The 24,125-nt window shown below is 42.0% G+C and overlaps 2 protein-coding genes across 4 annotated transcripts in view; both read left to right on the top strand.

The window, feature by feature from the left end:
• plxnb1a (plexin b1a) overlaps positions 1-24,125 on the top strand; it is an 87,103-nt gene that overhangs the window by 8,891 nt on the left and 54,087 nt on the right. The window lies entirely within an intron of this gene.
• LOC146645074 (uncharacterized) lies at positions 6,704-21,118 on the top strand. Its single transcript, XM_085394265.1, has 3 exons — positions 6,704-6,723; positions 18,000-19,776; positions 21,115-21,118. Exons 2-3 carry the CDS (start codon positions 18,215-18,217, stop codon positions 21,116-21,118), a joined length of 1,566 nt encoding a protein of 521 aa, XP_085250391.1. The 5' UTR covers positions 6,704-6,723; positions 18,000-18,214.

Here is a 24,125-nt window from a genome sequence, read left to right as displayed (position 1 = left end):
TGCTTGAGCTCTTTGGTATACTGGCAACTGCCATTTAATGCCATGGGTGTTAACAGTGTTTCACAGTTAGTTCTCAAGATCAGGCTTGAATTAATGACTGCTAGTAACAATTGAAAATCACCAGTGGTCAATGAATGATCAATATAATTTGCACAAATGTCAAGATAACATTGTGAGAATTGGCTGATCAAACACACCCAACTCAGCTGCTTCACTCTGCTGTCAGTTGAGCTAATGGATTACTTGTTTGTATATTTGAAAAGTAAGGTCCAGAGGCTTAGTCAGCTTTGCTTTCTTCATTGTCTGCAGGGGTCCGCTGTTACTCGGCTGTTTGTCTAATCCTCAGGTTTATCAGCAGTGAAAGGGATTTTTAGAGTGTCAGTCTAGATGTCAACAGACAGTAGATGGATTCAATCCCCTTAGGCTACTCAAGAGAGGGGATGAGGGCAGAGCTGTAACTGTCCAAGGCTATTGATCATCAGTAAACCATACTGCTGCCATTTACTTTGTCCGTGTTAAACAGTCACTGGTATTAATGAGGTTATTTGAGCAATAGCTCTTTGGATTTGAAAAAGTTGAATTTAGTTTAGACCCTACTGAAAATGCAACTCGCTACTTAACTGCTTCCTTAATTGGATAATATTTACATTTGCTGCTCTCGATTATTCTTTCACTTTCAAATCAGCTCACTTGGCACTTTTCATGGTGGATAAAACTAAAATCCTCTTATGCTTCCTCCTGATTAATGAGAAACTGGGGGAAAGTTATAAAAAGTTGAAGAGTAAACCATAAAACCTCAAGGAACGATCAGCATGAAGTCCACTTCAAACGGAGCGTAGGGAAGATAAAGCTGGCCTTTGCTAATTTAAAAACAAATCACAAACCACATGAAAGTTTTGATTGATGTTTGGACAGTCGCATGTGACAATGAGCCTTCCAGATTACATGTATGCTAACAGGATGTCAGAAAAGTCAAGGATATGGAAGGGCTGCGGTCTGTGGTCTGAAATAACTTAAAACTTGCAATAATGTTCCTGCAAACATTAGGTTAGCAACCATAGCTAGTTGTCTTGGTATTATCGTGTTGATGTACCTCACAGTCCCATCCTTCATAAACCAAACAATGCAGGACTTGAACCCTGTTGAATATATTGTTTTCCAAGTTATATTTTTTTCTCAATAGTCTGTTGGAAGTAATTGGCTTCACTTCTGCTTTTCTAATGAATGCAAACATCTGGGTAGCCTACTTCTGTGATTGCCATTGCTTTTTTGTACAGAAGTTACTTGATTTCCTGTGCAGCACGGATTCAACAGTTACATGCACAACTGACCTGACAGCTAATCTGCAAATTCTGGCTAGAATTTTTTAATCTGTCTGACGAGTAAATTCAGAAAGCTATGTTCTACAATCAATTAACTTAGTTTCTTTGCGTTGGTTGTATGTTTTATTTAGTTGTGCAATAAATGCTGGCCTTCCAATTATGCTTAAACAGTAACTCAGCAGGAAATGCTGATCTCATTCTATGTGAGATTTCTCTGGAAGGCTGGTATTGAACCTGAAAAGTGGCTTTAAATTACCCTGTTCTCTAGCTCATGGGAACTGACAGATAGATGCTTTTCTGCCAGACTGTTCCGAGCGTTTGAGTGGCTGCTCACTCAATGTTATATTAGATGAGGAGACGAGCAGAATGGTATAATTTAGTAAAGGATCTTGGCCTTGTGGGCGGAGTGTAGCAGAGAAAAACTGGGATTTGGTGTGTGCTTACTCCAAATGCAGCAGCTGCAGCAGAAAGAGGAGGAAATCATTTAGATGGTTTGTTTGACCGGTTCGACCGTGGCAGTCCACTAGTCTGCCGCATTTCTATGATCCAGTTGGCAGTCAGCCATAATCAAAACATGCCTTCTTATTAACATAAAGCCAAGGCTGTTGATATAAGGAAGCTAGAACCCTAGTGGAAATTGTATTTTTTCCTTGATTTGTGTATGTTCATGTCTAGGTCAGTGCTGAAGTTATGCACTGTAATAATCCTATAGTCAAATCCATTTTGAATTGGCTGAGATTTTTGTCTCCTTTCCCCCCTGCTATGGTAGATGCTACGTTTCACTTTAAAAACGCAGCTGGTTTTTAGAATCACTGAATTAAAAAAGTCATAATACATTTTTTTTTACCAATTTTATTTTATGTTTGAAAAAGAACTAAAGAAACTAAACTCCTGAACCCCTTTGTGCAGGTTTTAGAAAATATAGGCCCTAAAAGGAAGGGCCCATATGTCACGCAAGGACTATAAAGTAAAGTGAGAAATGGTCTGCTTAGGGAGTAAAGCTCCTACTGCTATACTGCTTCACTTAGTTAACATTTGTCCCTCTCCTCACCCCCAACCGGCTGCAGCAGATGGCTGCCCCTCGCTGTGCCTGTTTCTGCCCGAGGTTTCTTCCTGTTAAAAGGGAGTTCTTCCTTTCCACTGTCTGAGAAAACCCTAATAATCAGATGTCCTCCTATAAGCAAGGATTCAAAGGGGGTCAGCTGATTGTAGGGTCTTTACTATATAAATCGCATGTAGGTTATTTAGCACTATATAAATAAAACTGAATTAAATTTGACATGTGGCTGCTGTTATACATTTCTGGTTAACAGTGGCTGCAAGGTGTAGTGGTTTACACATTCACCTAAAAAGTAAAAGAACCCTGGTTTGATATCAGAAGGAAACACAGATCTCTTTGGGGTTGTGTCAGGAAGGGCATCTGGCATTAAAAACCGCCAAATCAAATACATGGAGCTACCTGCTGTGGCAAGCACTTGTGATTAAGCTTTAGTTGAGTCATAATTTGCTCCACGACACGTCACAGCATAGTGAATAATGCCTGCCAAAGCAAACTTTATAATTTGCTTCATTTACGTGATCAAAAGCCCCAAACTTTCCAACTTGCATTGGCTGATTTTGCATGATTATTTTTTTTCTTGTCTTGTGATAGTAAACCCTTTGAGGTCTAAGCCAACTCTAACCGTAACCATAGCCTAGCCGCAGACTTTGTTTGGGAAGTTTGTGAATTGTTTTGATGTTTGTCAGAATTATGTTTTCTTCTCTTCTTGCACAGAAGAAAAGAGGATGATAAGTGCATTAATCATATAGCAGTCATACACAATTTAAGTACCAAAAAATAAATTATTTGTAGCAGGATAAAACAGTATCAGTGTTATTTTCCTATCAGTCACTTCTGCACGGTTAAGATCTCAGTGGGTTCTTGAGTCATGGTTCATTAATAGATGGTGATCAACAATAACTCTTGTATGTATAATGGATAAAATATACATTGGGTTATTTATTTATTTATTGGCATGGAGTGTGGAAGTGTAATTTCCTGTTGCAGGAAACAAGTATATGGATGCTCTCGGCTATGTTTACTTAATATGTATGTAACAGAACAAGTGATGTGGCAGTGGGGAGGCTAACCAAAGTGAGCACAGTGTGTCTGGGTGTAGTCGGGGAGTATAGATTTTCATAGTGGTTACAGCATAGTCGACCACACAGTAAGTGAACAGGAGGAAATGATCCAAACACAGTAACTGGATCTTTATAGACACCTGAATGTTTGACAGCTTGATGTGCACCTCTGTAGTTCTGTCACACTCCGGGCTCACCTGCTCTGTTGGTCACAGCAAACTAGGTATTTGGAAAATAGCACAGTGTAAGAAAATGACTTATTTTCCCAACATGAACGAGTAAATCTGTTTTGTTGTACGATTCACAGGCTGTTGGTGCGAAGGAAGTGAAACTGATATAAAGATTTTTGCACAGCAATTCAACCGAAAGCAAGTGTCTCTATTGTGGGACTGTTTTCACTTCAGAAAAATGAATTTCATGTTCAGCAGTAGATTGAAGTAGTGACGCATTTTTATATAAAGATTCTTACCACACCGGAAAATATAGAATGAGAATAGGTAATAGTTTAAGAAGACTTCTTTTTATATAAAAATAGTCAATTAATTTAACAATTAATAGGTGTGTTTGTGATATCTGAGGATTCACATAACTTAGTAACTCTAAACAAGGGAGTCACTAAAGCAAAAAGTTATTATTTGCAAGATAAGAGGATAGGCTAACCTTAGAGATTTAAAAAAAAAAAAAAAGAGCTTCACCTGCACATAGTGGGTTTTTTTCTTTTCTTTTTCTTGGCCAAGTTATTTAACGTGAATGAATTTGCAACTTAAATGTTGCCTGCTAACCAAGGTCGCTAGCATTACCTGATAACTCCAGCCTCTTTCCCAAATATAGTAACTTGTAGTTCCAAAAAACTAACATGGTGGTAAAACATTAATGTTGAGGGTTCAGAATACACAGAATACCAGCGGGTGACTGTGTCCATCGTGTACAGTATGAGTCTTGGAAAAAGGAAGCTGCTTTTGAATCTCATGTCTGTGTGTTGGAGGTTTAAGTACACAGCAACACAACAATGTACCAAAGTATTGACATAAAACAATTTGAATTTATTACAGGCAGAAACATAACATAACAAATACAACATAACAGACATAATATAATACATAAAAGAAAATACTGCAGCAAAGTTACATGTCGGTGTAACAGTAGATGTACATACTGGAGTTGACAGAAACATACCAGCACCCTTATTTTTGCACCTCACCTACCTTTGCACCTTCCCTTTGGATGACATCAGGCTAGCTGTTTTTCCCAAGTTCATTGACACAGCGATATTTAATATATGGAGCTTGACTACATGGTTGTAGACAGAAGGTAGCTGCTACACGGCATCTATCTCCAGGTGGGGTCCTTGCCCCCTTTTATTGTTCTGAGTTTACACCAATGATACCTCCCAACAGGCTCAGCCCACAGGCTATGCAACCTGCTTATTATTCTAAGATCAAGCTTTCACATAAAAGAGGGTGCTGGCATTATGAGAAACGGCCCACAAGTTGTTGTTATTGAGCCTGTGTGTGTATGTGGTCTCCATTAGTTGAACAGTAGTCAGACCAAGTCTGTTTGTCCAGCTGCTGAAGGTCCCCCCCCACCCCACCAGACTCTAACTCATACACTCACACATCCACATCCACACACACGCACACACTTGCACACGTTTGCACTGGCTACAGTCATTCCCAATCCTAAACTAACTTTAACCCTTGACTAACCAAAGCTGATTTTTTTTTTTAACATTTAGTATGCATTTATAAAAATCTTTTTGCCTTGAATATTGAACTGCTTTTTACAGACCAGATTATCCTTATCCCATCAGCATCACGACCACACACACACACACACACACACACACATATGCATACACACCTTGGCCTTCTGGCTTTGTGTTCCATTTAAATGGATCTTCCTCTACCCCCTCTTCTTACAGAGCCATATCTATACAGGCCATGTCTGCCTGCCTCTCTCTCCTCCCTCTGTCCCTCCCTTCTGTCATTCTTTGAATCTTTTCTTATCCTGGGGGTCCACAGTTTGACCCCAGTTGCCCTTGACACATGCACTTCTAAAGCTTCAGCCAATCAATAGAGACTCCAGTGTCCCGGTGTCAGATGTTGGCTCCGCTAATTGAAACCAACAACAACCCGTAGTGAGCACGAATGAGCATTTTTGCCTGTGTGTTGAGATGATGAATGAGGAGGATGGAGGAGCTGCCACATTCACATGGTGATCACCCAGTCATCAGCTATTGTCAGGACCTTCATTTTTGCAAGATTAGTGAGAAAAATTGTACCCCAGTCATGTCAGCTGTATGACAGCCAGACAAATGTGGCTCGAGAATTGTGGTTTTAAGGTAGCAGCAGCACTCTCACTTGCAGGCTGAGGCTGGCACTATTCTGTATTCTTCTTGTTTTCAAAAATACCTTAAAAACACCACTGCTTTACACCTCTGTATAACAGCTGGGCACAAAATGAAAAGCTTAAAGAGAAAGTGGAGGAATTGTTGATGCCAGCTTGGAGCTGTGCTTTGATACACACTGCTTATAGTGTAGAATGCCATGAAAGTGATTTTGGTATTGATAATTTTAAATAATCAGCTGTGTTATTGTTTGCCATCATGAACAGTGCATTTTTAGTTGTTTTTACTAATTTTACTAGTTTTTCAGCAAACAGTGGAACTTTTTGGCGTGACACGACAGACGTGCATCACGCTTATTGGTAGTTTTTGATTTTTCTTGGAATGTAATGACATTCAATTGTACACAGTGTAAAAGCAAAGCTATCAATTTACCAGTGTTATACTTCCCTATCACCTATGGTCACAAGATCTGGGTAGTGACCCAAAGAATGAGGTCACCGATACAAGCGTCAGAAATGAGTTTCCTTTGAAGGCTGGCTGGGTTCTCCCTTAGAGGTAGGGTGAGGAGCTTGGTCATTTGAGAGGGACTCAGAGTAGAGCCGGTTGAGGTGGTTCGACCGTCTTACTAGGATGGCTGCTGAAACGCCTCCTAGTCGAGGTGTTTTGGGGCCCGGGGCAGGCTTTATATTTCTTGGCCGGCTTGGAAAAATCTCAGCGTTACCCCGGATGAGCTGCAAGAGGTGGACAGGAATAGGGAAGTTTGCTTGTCTGTTTAGATATACTACGACCTGAACCTGGATAAGTGGTAGAAAATGGATTGATGGATGAGAATTGCTTTGGCTCAAACAAGGAATTTTACCTTCCTTCCCTCTCCCTTTAAACTAGGCTTCTTCTGATTGACTGCTGCTCTCAACCGAAAGATTTGACCAGCAGGTAGGTGGTGCCTTTGTGCTCACACCAACAGCTGCGGGCTCGAGATAACAATGTTAATATCTGCTCTCTGTGAGATCACACAGAGCTAAGAGTAAAAAAGAAAAAGGTGTTTTATTTGATTACAATAAATGATTATAAAGTGTGACAGCTGCAATTACCTTTAGTTATAAACTTATATATATTATTTTATTTTAGTTATATAAGTATAGTCCTATTTTTGTGTTGTTGTTTCTTTTTCTTTTCTTTTTTTTTGTTGTTGTTATTTTCATTTCAGAGGGAGAAATAATCTGGACATAGGGAGCCAAATAAAAGTGCAGGATATAAAGGTAGTGATCTAACCTACCTCAAATAACTGTAAAAATTCCAAAGAGGAACTCGGACTGATATGAGAATGATTTATTGCCTCATGTCGTTCATTTGGAGCATTTATTGCCTTAAATGAAATGATTCATAAAGCACTTATAAAAGCAAAGTCTCACTAAAAGAACTTAAACACATGTTGGCTGTGCTATTGTGATGTCTCACCCAGCTGCATTATCAGGGAGCCTATTAACAGAAGAGGTTACAAGTGGTCTAAAGGGAAAAGGCTCTCAGCTTTTTAGCTCTTGACCATGTGACCAAGCAGGTGACAAAAACGCAGCCAGTGCAACTGTTGCTCTGCAAAGTGTAGAAAAATACGAGGCGTATGGCATGCTTTAGAGTGTGGAGTGCAAATTATCTAACCACACGGTAATGTTTTCACTATCAAGACTCTTGTAAACCACTTGCACTGTTTAATTTTCATCTTGAATGAAAAGACAAAAAATATTGCTGGGTTCATTGTTCTGACAAAAAAAAGGGAAAGGGGGGGGGGGTCCTTTCATAGCTACTGTAATTAATCCCAAGCATCAGTCAGACTATTCTCATTAATAATGCATTTCTTAGCAGCAGTGCTGACACAGGGAGTGGATTTGAGTCTTTATTCAGACATTCAGCAACAATGCCAGGCAACCCTCGGAGCCAATCTGCTTTACTCGAAAGCCAGCCGCCGAGAGAAGCAGGTTTCACTGCTCAGCCGTGCCCTACGTTTCCAAACAATGACGATTACAATACACGTGGAGCTCAACAACAACAGTCCCATAATCTGTCTTCTAAATAAAAACACACCACCCTTCTAGATTCAATGTATTAAAAAAAAATGTGTGCACTTTTTTCTACTTCCCTTTTCTGTACTTAAACCACCTAATGTGTTAAAGGTTCAGTTTGCAGGACTTTATCCAATAATACATTCAGCCCCAGTTTTACTCTTAGTTTTGTGTAATCAGACTCAAATACTATATACATTTCACTGAACTCAAGAGTACAAGACTATCTGCATTTGGATTTTAATAGATATTTGAGTCACATGTCTAGTTTGAACATAGTACCAAGCAGAGCAGCCAAGTAGCCAATGTAAGCTGCTATGCAGGGGTCTTTAGCAGTGGTTTGAGGTACTCAAGATCCTTTAAACGGCTTCATCAAATAAAGCATATTTAAAAATGCTCCATCTACATGAAGGGGAGCCTTTGACTCGAGTACACATCACTGGATTCTTGATACTGATGCATCACTGTGCCAGCCAGTATATGTATATGTCAGTGAAAACTGGCATATACATATGCCGAAATAACAAATAAACACTAATGCTGACTACAATTGACCAAGTGTAGCATTGGTAGACATTTCCTTTGCTCTCCCAGCTTTGTAGTGGTCACAGTAAGCAAGTCTCCATTTCAACTGTGAAGAGAAGAGAAGTCTTCAAGCTGCAGGTTTGACAGGACGAGTTGCAGCAAGAAAGCCATCGCTAAGACATCAGAATAAGACAAAGAGGCTTGCCTGGGCCATGAAACACCATCACTGGACTACAGAAGACTGGAAGAAGGTTTTATGGATTGATGAATCAAAATTTGAAATCTTTGGTCCATCATATAGGATCTTTGTAGGTCGCTGAGTAGGCGAAAGGATGGTTCCACAGTGTGTGGCATCAACTGTCAAACGTGGAGGAGGAAGTGTGGGGCTGTTTTACTACATCCAGGGTCAGTGACTTGCACAGAGTGAGAGGCGCCCTGAACCAAAACTGCTACCACAGCATTCTGCAGCACTATGCAATACCCTCTGGTATGCGCGTAGTTGGTCAGGAGTTTATCCTCTACAGCAAGATAATGACCAAAAACACAAGTCCAAACTATGTCAGAACTACGTGAGGAAAAAAGAACAAGACTGTAAGCTTGAAAACATGGAGTGGCAGCACAGTCTCCAGACTTAAACCCCACCATGCTGGTTTGGGATGAACTGGACAGAAGAGTGAAAGCTAAGCAACCTACAATATCTGTTATATCTGTCAAAGTTGGCTGTATCAAAGGTTTTAGGTTAAATTTTGATCTATAAATTGATTTGATGATTTCTTTTTAAACTCCAAATGCTTCTTTGTACTATGCTTTCATTTCAGAGTGCAATGAGACATTAAACTGCATAATTGGCAATAAAAAATGGAAAAACTGGGGTGTTCTAAAACGTGTGACTGGTAGTGTTTATGTTGAACTAGTGCAAAATAAAAAATTTAAATACATTTTATATGTACTTTACATTCAAAATGTAAAATATTAGAAATAAATATCTAGTTTCACTCATTAAAAGCTAAGAAAGGTCAAATAATGTTACTTAATTTAGTTTTATTTTGAACAAATGTATTAATCAACTTGAAATATATAAAAACAATGCCAACTTTATTATAGAAAGAACCCTCTTGTTTTGCAGTTTTAGAGTAGTTGTTGGGAGTTGCTCATTACCCATAGACATCTGAACATGACAATGGGCACAAAGGAAAACCACTTTAGCCTTATTATAGCAGATTTTGCATGGTAGCCTTTGAAATCGAAACGTAGTACTCTATTTGTGTAAATGGACTTAACCTACTTTCTACCGCTGGGGCCTTTTTTAAAGCTGGTGAAAGTAAAAGACATTCAGTTTTTGTTGTTGGTCTAGTCTGACCTGTCCAATGATGTAGTTTATATCTATATAAGTTACTCCCTCTCTCTCTCTCTGTGTGTGTGTGTGTGTGTGTGCCTAGCATTATCTTCTAGCCCATACAGATCAGTCTAAGATTCTGTTTTCCTTTCACTGGTCTGAGCCCAGCCAAAACCATGTGGGCAGGCAGCGGGATCTCTTTGGGGCTGCAGCGGTTTGGCTTTGATGGGGATGTTTGCTTCCACAGCGGCCTCTCTTAGATTCACATACAATGAACTGAATCTGGCTTTCCTTTATCCTCTTTTGTTCTGGGGTTTTTTTTTTTTTCTTTTTGCCCACTTTGGTTGTTTTTTTCTGGTCTTTTCTGTCTTTTGTCTTGTTAGAATTTGCTCTCTCTCTTTCTCTTTTATTATCACACATATAGGCACTCACACATAAAACAGCTTTCTTTGTATTTCTTGCCTCTTCACTCCCCCCCCCCCCCCCCCCTCCTTTCCAAACCCATCTCTCCCTTGGTTAAAGCATCTAGTTTGATCAATCATTGATGATCCCAGGTGTCCTAAGACCTCTGGGGAAATCCTGATTGGCTACACAGTCCCTATGCAGACTCCCCACCACACACACAGACCTGCAAGGCCCAAATATGCGTGTGCGCACACTCACACACACAAACACACACACCCTCCTTGCTGTTTCAAGATTTGAGTTAAATCTTATCCTAACCTTCTCCAGTCTCTCTCTGGGTCTCGCCTTTGCTCTTTCTTATCTCACCCTCTCCTCTCTGTACCCCACTCGATGTCAGAGAGCCAGCTTCAATTAAAGAAGCAGTGGGGTTCCTTAAGCCATTAGCCATATTAGTGTTGGGTCCTTGCCCGCGCCCCTTCTTGAACAAAGACCTCTGAATGCTTCCTGGAGTAGGTTGGTTGGCATTTGTTTGGATTCACTGATTTGCAGCCACGTACCCTCTTGACGACCCAGTCGGAGGTGGTTGTGGTTTGGCCATCTCATTATGGAGCACATTGTCTTTGTGGCTCCCTACATATTCAATTATGCTTTAACACATGTTAAAGAAAGCATTGATTGGATCACACTCTAAACCAGGGCTCGAGGGCTGGACTTTACCACAGTCGATGTTACTGCAGCTGATTACCACAAAATGTCAGTGACACTGTTGGTTATTGACTGAAATAGATGACATTTGAATATAAACAGCAGTTCTTGTGTGATTAATGATATCTAGGAGCCTCCTCTTGCCTTCCTGAGAGTTTCGTCATATGCTTAACCTTTGGCAATAATTCCTTTGTCCCCAGATCACAATCACACACCTTAGAGCTTCAACACAACCAGACTCCACTCATCAATCATCTTTGATTTTCTGCCACCTATTTAGATAGCAGGGTAATGTCTGCAAGTATGGACACTCTCAGAGTGTGTGTGTGTGTGTGTGTGTGTGTGTGTGTGTGTGTGTGTGTGTGTATTTGCATATTCCTGAGGAAGATGGAGAGAGCACAGTCTATTAAGCATTTGACAATTGAAGACCTCCCACTCTAAAAGACCTGCTCAGATTGTTCCCTCGCCCTATCCCAGGAAGCTGGGGGGTGGGGGTGGGGGTGGCATAGGCGTGTCCACGAATTGGTGGTGCGGGGGTGTGGGGCGTCCATTTTCTTTCTAATGAAGCTGTCCTTCACACGGCTTGTTGACAGAAGGCAAGGATGTTCCTTCCACCTGTCTACACTCCAATACCACTTTTGAAGCTAAATGAGCCGAAGACGTTTTTGAACATAAAGGAACCAACAGGAAATGGTAATCTGTCAAAATATTATGACTTAAGTCTTCAGTATTTAGCTCCCTCATTAAATGTACTCTTTCAATTGTTCCTCACCAGTGGGCATTTTCTACAGCAGTTGCTAAATCCTGCTACAAGATTTGCAAAGTCAGTTAACTCCACAGTAATCTGGTAATCTGATGGTTTTTACATAGCATACATACATACACATACATACATATTTAATAGGTATTTCTTTGAAAGAATAGGTGTTTCAAGTGCAAAGAAAAAAATAGAGCTTAAATGAGAATATTAGACCAGTTGTTCTGACAAAGCATACTGGTGTAATATTTTATAATGTGCATCTGTTTTTTTTAATGCTCCATTTAAAAAAAATATTTGCTTTATCATGCAGGCCTACTTGTTGTTCCTAGAGTATTTAAAAGTAGAATGGGAGGGAGAGCCTTCAGTTTTCAGGCCCCTCTTCTGTGGAACCAGCTTCCAGTTTGGATTCAGGAGACAGACACTATCTCTACTTTTAAGATTAGGCTTAAAACTTTCCTTTTTGCTAAAGCATATAGTTAGGGCTGGACCAGGTGACCCTGAATCCTCCCTTAGTTATGCTGCAATAGACATAGGCTGCCGGGGGATTCCCATGATGCATTGAGTTTTTCCTTTCCAGTCACCTTTCTCGCTCACTATGTATTAACAGACCTCTCTGCATTGAATCATATCTGTTATTAACCTCTGTCTCTCTTCCACAGCATGTCTTTTATCTTGTCTTCCTTCTCTCACCCCAACCGGTCGCAGCAGATGGCCCCGCCCCTCCCTGAGCCTGGTTCTGCCGGAGGTTTCTTCCTGTTAAAAGGGAGTTTTTCCTTCCCACTGTTGCCAAAGTGCTTGCTCATAGGGGGTCATATGATTGTTGGGTTTTTCTCTGTATCTATGAAGCGCCTTGAGGCGACTTATGTTGTGATTTGGCGCTATATAAATAAAATTGAATTGAATTGAATGTTCTTTTTCATCAATGTCAATAATGACCTTCAATGTGGCATGACGTCAGGGTTTGCTGAGTAAGACCTTTACTCCACTCGTAACCACCAATACCTAGTTACGCCTTACTTGGTCAACATTGCTCAATCAATTACATAGATTTTGTTTCTACTTGGATAATTGCCCAACTATCTTTTGTTAGTGTTCATGACAACGTTTTGATATTAAAGCTGTTTAACCAACCATTTCTACCTTCTGTAAAGACCTCACCAGGACCAGGAAGTGCCCACCAGTAATGGACAAAAAAACCCCTGCTGGACTGTAGAGCATGATCCAGAATGAAATGTGAATTAGGAACGCCTGTCACTAGTCCCTTTTAGAGGCTTCAGGGGGATTATGTCAGCATGGGTGCCCTGGCTGCAGATGAAACACATCTTACATGAAAGTAGACTGCCTTTGCATGCATGCAAGGTGACTTTCTAGTGACTTATTAGGGACAGGCAATGACATGTCAGGTGGTTCCTAACAACCAAGTAGCAGCAACCAATCCAAACAAGTTTTTCCTCGTCTTCCCAAGGCTGGGAGAAATTAATGGAGGAATGTTTATAGTCACCATAATTTGACATCCTTCATCAGAATCCTTTGCGTGAGGGCTAACACAAGTAGCCTAAAGTAGCCTATTCTCTTGCTGATATTTGATTTGTGCAAACATACAGAAGAGTCAGTGTGAAAGCAGAAGTGACCCAGCTCATTTATCAGTCTGCCAGTAGTTTCATATTTCCAACTGGTTTGACCATGTTTTCAAGTAAAGTTTAAAATGGGCCTGTCTAACCTCTGGAAATGATTTCTGTTGTTTTTAAGAACTGATATAATGATTTAATGGTGCAGGACAACAGCAGCAAAGACTCCCTCACCAAGCATTCAGAAAATGTGCGGCATTCAGATAGGCGCCTGAGATACCAGCATTGGTGGCGGGGGGGCTATGGTGAGAGAGAGAGGGAGAGAGAGAGGGAAAGACACAGGCGTGAGTATATATTGAGATGGGTGAGACAGGAGGGGATGCAGGACTGGCTCCACTTAGCATGTTATGAGTCAAGGGTTGGCTAGGGGTCATGAGCTGCATGAATAAAACAGATCATGTTCACGGGTCTTTCTTTCAAACTCAAACATCCAGCAATAAGTTCCTCTGGGAATAGAAGAGGGTTACTTTCAGCTTCTTCTGGGTCGCATCTGAGAAGACACACTGCGTGTTTCATAACCATAAAGCTTATTAAACTGAAGGTTTGGCACAAAGCAGAGCAGATTTTCTGGTTTCAGGCCAGGCATATTAACGGTTATTGGTCTCGTGGTTACATGTGGCACTTTCTTCTGTCATTGTCAGCTCTGTAATTCAATAATCCAGCTGAAAATCAGGGCTGATGTTGACCAGAGCCTCTGAATCATAAAATAATGGTAGAAAAAAAAAAAAACTAATAAGAAGCAACTCTGGCTTAAAGAAGGGCAGAGGAGAGCTCAAGTGTTCTTAGTCCACAGACAGTGTGACAAGCTGATTAAAATGCCCACAGACTGGGAGAGCTGGACCTCCACTCTCTATTCACTGGATCCAGGCACGTCGTCACGACAACGAAGGACGACAAAGGACTTTTTCTCAGGCTATTGAGTGCCATGAAAGAAGAGGCAGTTGTGTGTGTGTGTGTGTGTGTGTGTGTGTGTGTGTGCGCGCGCAACTTTGAGTAGCGATGTGGTTGTACAAGTTGTAGGTGGTAATGTATGCAGGCCATCCGCAAACAAATGAATACACATGCACGTCCCATTGCTGCCTCCTTAGAATTCTGCCACACAATGAGCGTACTAGTGTGTCCTTGATGACGTGATGCTTCATCCGAGCATATGGCCGGTCTGAAATGAGACCCTCAGCTGGCACAGGGATGCTATTTAAACTTCCTTTGTCTGTTTGTTGACAGAATGCAAATGGCCTTTTGGGTCAGTTTTTGCCATAATTTTCAGTCTTTAGTATGATAAAACCTTATGAAACAAATGGAATAGAGCCTGTGTGTTTATTATAAAATATTAATGCAACTCTGCTATAGAATCAATTCTTCTTTCTCTCGTCATTAAGGAGTAGCAGCTCAGCCTAGCAAAGGTCTTGTTACTCTTTAAGCTTTAGAGACATCTACTGTACCCTGAGACTGTATAACAGATCTACTCAGTTCTGGATTTTGAATTTTGAAGCCTCAGTGTTAGGTTTTGGGTGTTTGTGTGTTTATTTTTTCATATTTAATTTTTTTAGATTTTTCATTTAATTACATTTTTAAGAATGACCACACATGGGTGAAAAAGTTAGCAGGGCATAAACTGCGTTACATACATACACTTTTTAGACAACCATATTGGGCCATACGCATCTTTGAATTCAGGTGTTGCCATTACTACAGGCATTAAAAATCATGCTACTTAGACAAACATTGGTGAAAGGATGGGTTGTTCTAAAAAGCTCACTGAATTCCAGTGTGGTACTTTAATGGTACTTTACCGTTCCAATAAGCCAGTCTCTGAAAATTCTGCCCTTTCCTCAAAGAGTTCCAAAGTGTTCAATGAACCATTGCAGCAGTATGCACACAATACATCAAAGTTACACTCTGTAACTGGAGTTCCAAACTTTTTCTGGGGTTAACATCAGCTCAAAACCTATGTGCTGGGAGCTTCATATTTGTGGTTAGTCTGGTACTTTGTCCATATGGTGTACTTTCTAATAACAATAAATGGCACACTTCACAAAAAATACATTACGATGAGCAAATTTCTAGTAACTTCTTGACTTGGCTGTACCTCACATGTCATATTATTTGTTAGATAATTGTATTAAAATGTATTAAAACAGGCCTAGTTGACTGTGACTGTCTACAGCTGCTCCTCTCAGCACATCTGTCCACCAAAAACTTTTTACTAACTTTTCAGCCTGAACAGTGTTCAAAAAGATGCGTTATGAAAATTTGCATACACTTTGCAGTTGTTATGAATGAGAAAAATATTAATAGAGGCTCAAACTGTGCTTTGTACCATACTGTAGAAATGCTTTTTAAAGCTATCAGGTTATGCATTTTAACAATGGAGTGTATGGGCTTTAATGTACTTTCAGAGCCAGCCTGAAGTGGCCCGTACAGAAACACTTCCTCCTTGCAAGGGGCAAGTCCCAATAATACAAAACATCCTACAATAATAGTGCAATGTTCCAGCTGACTCAAAATTCATACCTTGGAACTCGGGAGTGACGTCAGCCATGATGTCAGTCAGTGTGTTCTAGTTGGAAAGTTGGAAAAGCATGAAAAACACAGGACTTGTTTTGCTTCTGAGCAAGGTAGAGCCATTCATGCATTTGTCACTTAAAAGCTGTGGCACATTGATTGGTAGAGCCTGGTCAGAGTCACAGATACATAACATTGTTAGACAGATTTAAATCCTTAAAGTTTAACTACTGTTTATGTTATATGTCTGTGAAGATTCTCAGTCATCCAGGTCATCGTAGTCTAAGGAGCTTGGAAAGAAAAGCATCTGGACTTCTTTAAGTTGCTTGAAGATGTTTCACCTCTCATCTGAGAAGGATGAGAACTGAACTGAAGAAGCTTCTGGGATGAGAGGTGAAACGACTTCAAGCAACTTAAAGAAGTTCAGACGCTTTTCTTTCCAAGCTCCTTAGACTACTGTTTACGTTTACATCCTACTCTAAGAAGTAGTCTTGGATTGTTATTGTTAGTTGGAAATCCGAGTTTAGGTGGCCTTACAGTTGAAAATTCCAGCTTCTGACTCAATCTGGAACGCAACGTCATTTCGTTAGCCCGTTTCAGCAGTTTCATACACTGCTTGAGTTCTGGTATTCACTTTAGATTGTCTTGAGTTTTAAGGACTAGTTCAGTACTTGGAAAGCTAAACAAAAATGTAATACCACTTAATAATATCTGTCCTTCGTTATATATAAGCTGCAGATGACAGGTGGTCGGCCTAACTGAAGATGGGCTTTAGGGCAGTTTTTGTTTTATCATCCTTTCCTGATTTTTTTTCTCATGTTGTCATTCCCGGTAAGGCTGACTGACTTACTCTCCTATGGAGGCCAGAGACTTGAGGTCTGTAATTGTGGCAGCATTTGTTGGCTGCTTTCCATGCTGTTGTGGTACAGCCCTTTCAGCAGAAGCTCCTTCTAAGGATCTGACCACGGGCCACTTAACACACTCTCTCTCACACACGGGACAATGAAAGCACACACTTCTCACTATTATTATCTTCATTTAACTATATGGTCCAGTTTCAGTTTTAGTTCAAAGTGTACCTCTTGAGATAGACGGGATTGTGGAGGCTGTGTATTTCATCAAAAACTATAATCAAATATCCACTTTGAGATTTATAGCAGACATAGTTATTAAGAAGCCATATTTTACTGCCCTCCAGAGCCAGTTAGGTCCCACAGCCGTTTGCTCCTCCCCGATTAAAGTTAAAATTGAGTCTCAGCTGCAATTGTCAATCACTCTCTGTCCTGTCTCTCTTTCTCTCCCTCCCTCTCGCTGAGCCCGTCCACCCCCTGCTTCCTTTTGACTGTTCTTTGATCCTTCTGCCTGTTGAATGTTGAATTGAAGAATTGCAGCACCATCGGTTCCAGTCTGTCATATGTCTGTGACAGCATAAGTTGCCCCTCTCTCCCACCTAGTCTACGTCAAAAGGTCAAAGACTTTGTGTTATGCACAGAGGAACCAGTTGCACCGTACAATGGAAATGTCACTCTCTCTCGTCAGAAGCTGACATGTAAACCTTTTGCACAGTGTGTGACACTAGAACTATTTATAAGAATTTCCAATGAGCAGGGTATAAAAAATAGATGAAGATCAATGATACATCAAAGTGTTAAAAATAACTGATAGACTCATTTTCTCTTTCTTGCGATTGAGGAGATATTTGAGGCGCTGTCAGTTTCCTCTCTTATATTTTCCTCATGAGAAAAGTCAAATTTATTTCATCATGGGCATGGTGAAATCAATATTTAAACAAATATTATCATCATGATTGCTACCACCACCACAACTGTCAGTCAAAAGACCTTTTACATGTCATTACTAACAAAATGTATGCTAATAAAAGCAACCCAAACATTTGTAATTGCTGCATTACATCTATGCTACAGTTACACTGTGGAAAACATTAGTGAGACTGCAGTAATATCAAAATGATCCTGGTTATGTGCAATGAACAAAGATTACTTTAAAGATGAACACCGGGTCTGCGACTGCTTGCAGTCAGTTGGCATCTTTAAAATGACTTCCAAAAGACAAGAAGACGGCATCACTGTGCCATGAGTTTGTGACTGAATGGGGTCAAGTTGGCATTTAAATTAAAACTAAAATGTGGTGAATAGTTGTGATAAATCGTAAAAAATCTAATTGCTCTCAGAGTCCAGAATTTTGCACAAAAACATAGCTGCTTTGCATTGTTACAATTTAACTGTAAAATGATAAAGGTGCTTGACAACATTGGTTCTCCATTGCAGATGACATGGACTCACTGGCACAGAGTGACTGAGATTGATTGCAACCTGTCGACAATCATCTGTATTTATTCTGTATTTATTTATTGAGATTCTACGCGGCGCGGAGAACAGAACAAAAGAAGTGCCGGGGAAAACGCGCTGGTATTAGGAACAGACTGAGACAGCAGGCGCATCGCGCACCACTGCCCAGTATCCTACTGGCCAATGTACAATCCATGGAGAACAAGCTCGATGACCTAAGAGCAAGGGTCACCTTCCAACGTGACATGAGGGACTGCAACATTCTGTGCTTCACGGAGACATGGCTGACCCCCACCGTGCCGGACCAGGCCGTAACTCCGTCGGATTCATTCTTTGTGCTCCGCGCGGACAGAACGGCAGAGTCGAACAAAACCAAAGGTGGGGGAGTGTGTTTCATGATAAACAGAAAGTGGTGTGATGCCAGGAGCATTTCTACTCTCTCCAGCGGCTGCTCGCCACATCTGGAGTTCCTGAGCATTAAGTGCCGCCCTTTCTATCTGCCCCGTGAGTTCACCTCAGTCATCGCCACGGCGGTCTACATCCCACCCCAAGCGGACACAGGTATGGCTTTGTCCGAATTACATGATGTGCTGAGCTCGCTTCAAAACAAGGACCCGGGCGCAGCCCTCATTGTAGCAGGAGACTTTAACAAAGCGAACCTCAGACAAGTCATGCCAAACTTTTACCAGCATGTCTCATGTCCAACGAGAGGGGATCGAATTTTGGACCACTGCTACACGCCATACAAGCAGGGCTACAAAGCTGTCTCACACCCGGCTTTTGGGAAGTCTGACCACAACGCCATCTTCCTCATTCCCCAGTATAAACAAAGCATACGGAGGGAAGACGTGACCAAGAGGGAGGTAAAACGGTGGACTGCCCAATCAGAAGCTACGCTACAGGACGCACTCAACGACGTAGACTGGGACATGTTCAGAGCATGCGCAGTCGACATCAACGAGTTTACGGAAGTAGCAGTATGCTTCGTCAATATGCTAGCGGAGGAGATTATCCCCACTGCGAGAGTCACCACATTCCCAAACCAGAAACCGTGGATGGACAGATCGATCCGCACTGCAGTAAACGCCAGGACCGCCTCCTACAACGCGGGTCTCGCCACTGGCGATATGAGCGCCTGCAAAGCGGCCTCATACGGCGTGCGGCGCGCAGTGAGAGATGCCAAACGCCGGTGCCGGGAACGTGTGGAGTCCCGCTTCCACCAGGGCGACACACGGAGTATGTGGCACGGACTACGCACCATTACGGACTACAAAGCCAGGGACACTGCGCCGATCAACGCCGACTCTGCATTCACCAACGAGCTGAATCGGTTCTACGCCCGTTTCGAGGTTAGCCAGGCGGCTAATGCTATCTACCGCCTGACTACCGAGGACAGTGACGTCATCAGCGAGAGACCGGTGACCAGCATCGCGGAGCATGACGTCCGAGCGGCACTGAGGAGAGTGAACACAAGGAAAGCGGCGGGGCCAGACGGCATCACCGGCCGTCTGCTGCGCTGCTGTGCTGACCAGCTAGCAGGTGTGTTCACTTACATCTTCAACGAGTCCCTGGCGAAGTCTGTGGTCCCCACATGCTTCAAAAGATCCACCATCATCCCTGTGCCCAAGAACAGCAAACCCTCATCCCTGAACGATTACCGGCCAGTTGCACTGACCTCGGTAGTAATGAAGGTGTTTGAGAGGCTGCTGAAGAACATCATCTCCTCCTCCATCCCAGACACCACAGATCCGCTGCAGTTCGCCTACAGATCCAACAGATCCACAGAGGATGCCATCGCCCACGTCCTACACACCACTCTCAGCCACGTGGACAAGAAACAGGGTAACTATGTGCGAATGCTGTTTGTTGATTACAGTTCAGCGTTTAACACAATAGTGCCCTGCAGACTGTTCACAAAGCTGAGGGATCTGGGACTTAACAGCCGTCTGTGTGCATGGGTGTTGGACTTCCTCACTGGCAGAACTCAGGTGGTGAGGGTGGGCAGGTGCTTCTCCAACAGCATCACCATCAACACAGGAGCACCTCAGGGATGTGTCCTCTCGCCACTGCTCTACTCCCTCTACACTTCAGACTGTGTGGCCACCCATGGCTCCAACACCATTGTGAAGTTTGCTGACGACACAGTGGTGTTGGGTGCCATCTCCAACAACGATGAGGCGGCCCACATTCATCAAGTGAAGAATCTGGCATCGTGGTGCCAGGACAACCACCTCCAGCTGAACGTCAGCAAGACCAAGGAGCTGGTGGTGGACTTCAGAAGGGGTCAGCACAGAGACTACAAGCCCATCATCATCAATGGAGCTCCAGTGGAGAGGGTGCAGTCCTTCAAGTATCTTGGTGTCCACATCTCCTCAGACCTGACATGGGCTGCCCACATTCAGGTCCAGACCAAAAAGGCTAGGCAGCGCCTGTATCACCTACGACAACTGAGGAAGTTCAGGGTCTCTCCAAAGATCCTCAGGATTTTCTATACAGGCGCTGTGGAGAGCATCCTCACACAGAACATGACATCGTGGTTTGGGAACAGCTGTGTGAAGGACCAAAAAGCTCTCCAGAGAGTGATCCGTACAGCAGAACGCTGCTGCAGGATTGCTCTCCCCCCGCTTCAGGACACCTACACCAGGAGACGCCAGACTAGAGCAGCGCAGATACTGAAGGACCCGTCCCATCCAGGCAACAAACTGTTCCAACTTCTGCAATCTGGTAGAAGGTTCCGCATCTTCCGGGCAAGGACAGAGAGACTCAAGAGGAGCTTCTATCCCCAAGCCATCCGTGCCCTAAACACACACACCCGCCCGCTCACATCATCTATAATTGACTGAGACAGGACTCTTCCAGACACTCTAAACCAAGGCACAATGTACATTTCAATTCCTTTAATTTTAAATATGTTTATATTGTCTATCCTGTAAAATAGTCAGATGTCTATTCATATTAATGCACAGAATTCACCTGCTTGCTGCTCCCACCAATCAAAAGTGGTCGCCACAACTATTCTCAATCAATCGTTGACAGGAAAAAGTGATTGCCATGCTTTTTTTTTTTTTTTCTGTGTGTGTGACTGTGTCATTAGGTGAATGAGTTGGCTTTTTTAATGCATTTAATTAATGTCATATTTAAAGGCATTGGATTGTCCTTAACACATTCATTTTTTCTGCTAGGACTACTCTTAGCAACAAAAATATCCAGCTAACAATCTAGCTTATGTTGGCTGTACAAACCAAAACAGGAATATATTTTTTTGCTACGTCATGCATGTTTTTTTTAAAGCATCCTGTCTCTCATGAGTGAGTGAATTAAATAGCTGGATGCTGCTTAAGCTGTGGCTCTCAGTTTAACACTAGGTAGCACAGCAAATTGGCAAGTAAAGACCGTTAAGATAAATAGCAGCTACCTGATGCATATGAATCTCTAATGAAGGCTTAGCTGGCTAAAATATCAGAGCTTGACTGCCACTGAATCGTAGGTGCTGATGTCAATACAATATAATTCATCTCAATTAACTAATGACACATCTTTAAATGAGCCTTTATCTTTTTGTGTCTCATGTTAAAAGAAAACAAAATCCATGTTGGATTATATTAAACAACATTTTTCCTTTCCTAAATATCTGCTACCAGTTCAGCAGCAAATGCAGGTTGTTGAACTTTTAAACTTCTAATGCTGAGTTGTGCTTTTATACTTTAATTTACTGCACCAAGTAATTGTTTTTTTAATGATGTATACTATTTAAAGGTATTTTTATTTCAGTATTGCCTCATGCACAAAAGACATGTTAACATTTTGTAGCAGGAAAAGCTGCTGTAGTGTTAATGGCTCTTATATTTTGCTGTTTTAATCTTACACAGTGTGAACCAGTAAATAGAATTCAGCCTGCATTGCTTTATTTTTTACTGTGATGTGTTGTTATATCTTCTGTTAATGCAAGTTTAATTGTTTTTTTTAACACTTTGGTGATCTGATAAAATAAAGATAAAATTTGATTTTCTTTCTTTCATAGTGGCATCAACCTGCTATAATTACATGAATAGTCTTTTTTACTCATAGACCAGTTTTGTTAGCACACTGGTGCAGAGGTAGCAGGAGATAATTAGTATTAGATTTGGCAGATGAAAGCCAGTGGCGCTTACAATGCATCTCAGGTTGAGGGGGACACGCTGGACCAAGCAGCTAGGCTCAACACCTGCTTCTTCCGGGCAGAGCACTACTGCCTCCAGGGTGAAAGGATCCTGTCATAAAACGGGCTAAGTAAGTGCATGTGTGGGTAGACTCTCTTTTTAAGGGAAGTGGCTTTTATCCCGTGTCCGTTAACTGTAGCCACTTGGTCAGAGAGCTGTGAAAGGGACACTATTCCCTGCTGCAGCAGACAGAGAGCTCCTTCAGCACACCGGAGGGACAGAGAGAGAGACCCTCTGTGTCTGCATGTGAACTGCGGGGGGAGAAATGGCCATTGACCCTAAAGAGGGCAACGGATATGGAAAAAGGCCAAGCATGTGTGCATCTGCCTCTCATAATATTAGTGATCTAAACATACTGATCTAACTATCTAAGTGGAGAGACACAACCAGCAACCACACTGTTGTTCCAGTAGTTCTAGTATGCTATGCTTGCAGGACACACAACACTAGACAATGGCATCTTGTCTATCAGGGATATGCTCCGCTGTTGTTCATGTTGATGGTTGATTGGAAGACTCCAGCTGTCAAATCTTTGTTCTCTTCTTTGACAATCTAATCATCATTTGTATGAAAATATGAGCATCATGCTTCCAAGCACTCACACAACCAAAACACGATCCAGAACTTGCTGCAAATGAATAGTTTAATGTTGACTCATGGGTATTTTCACATCTGCATCCATGTTGTGGGGGCAGGAATCTAAGCAAAAATGACCAGACCTCCCTTCTTCCGTCCTGGGTCCAGAAAGCATTTCAATGAGATCCTTCAACCATCTCGACTGAATAGCTGAGCTCCTGTCCGGAGAACCTGTCTCTAAGTCTGAGCGCAGATACCCTCGTAAGATAACTAATGTCCCCTGATTGTATCTGTGATCTACCCCCTGTTCATGGTCATTGGTGAGCGTAGGACTGTAGAACATTATGTCCACAGTCATACATTCATTCTCAGATTGCACTTGACCACAACTGTGTGGAGACTTTCTGCTCAACTCTTCCCCTACTGGTGAACGTGATCCTGAGATACTTCAAGTCATCCACTTGGTAATAGGAACCCACTCTTTTTAGACTGAGAAAGTCAGTGAGTGCTAATTCTCATTACAGATATTTCACACTTGAACACCTCTGTTGATGCAGATTTTTTAAAATTATTAATTTACCCTTGTTCTTTTCTTCTTCTTGTTGTTGCTTCTACCTTTATATCAGGGCAGGGGTGTCCTACTCTAGACCTCGAGAGCCAGTGTCCTGCAGGTTTTAGATGTGTCCTTGATCCATCACAGCTGATTTAAATGGCTAAATTACCTCCTCAACATTTCTTGAAGTTCACCAGAGGCCTGGTAATGAACTAATAAGGGTGATATTTAAAACCTGCAGGACACCGGCTCTCGAGGCCTGGAGTTGGCCACCCCTGGGTCAGGGAAACTAGTGTACGCTACCACACACATTGTCAAAGAACTGAAGCTACTTCCAGCTACTCTCTGCTTCTGATCAGGATGCTGCTGAATTTGCTGTTTGTTGTTTATCTTTATCTGGATGTCTGCAACTGAAAAAATTCAGTTCTTCTCCACCATCATTAGAAACCTCACAAACACTGCAAGTGTTCTCATAGACTTTGTTTGTAGTGAGTCAGTCTCACAAAGCTCTCTGCAGTTTTTTTGTCATAAATCGATTTCAAGCATTTCCTGATAAATACATGTTCCTGTTCTGTATATTCTCACTTGCATCCTATTTGCGTGTGGCCACTGAAAGCCCTGCTGATCTCTAACAGATCCTTTGCCACTTCCTCTACTGTATTCTCTGGAAGGGATCCACAGATGCTACTGTTGCAGAGCCCGGGGCCTGGGGCGAGACGCCAGCCAACCCACCACTACATAACAATGCAAGGCAGTGCTCCATGGCTCCGGGCCCAG

This window comes from Rhamphochromis longiceps, linkage group LG20 (genome assembly GCF_057381845.1).
Source record: "Rhamphochromis longiceps isolate RC_006_pf linkage group LG20, R_longiceps_female_GT1.1, whole genome shotgun sequence".
Taxonomy (NCBI): domain Eukaryota; kingdom Metazoa; phylum Chordata; class Actinopteri; order Cichliformes; family Cichlidae; genus Rhamphochromis; species Rhamphochromis longiceps.
The sequence above is the reverse complement of the archived record's forward strand: the minus strand, read 5'-3'. Positions and strand labels throughout refer to the sequence as shown.

Bases quoted from the DNA above. Each gene is read 5' to 3' on its own strand.
- LOC146645074 (XM_085394265.1), top strand. From the start codon at position 18,215: ATGGAGAACAAGCTCGATGACCTAAGAGCAAGGGTCACCTTCCAACGT.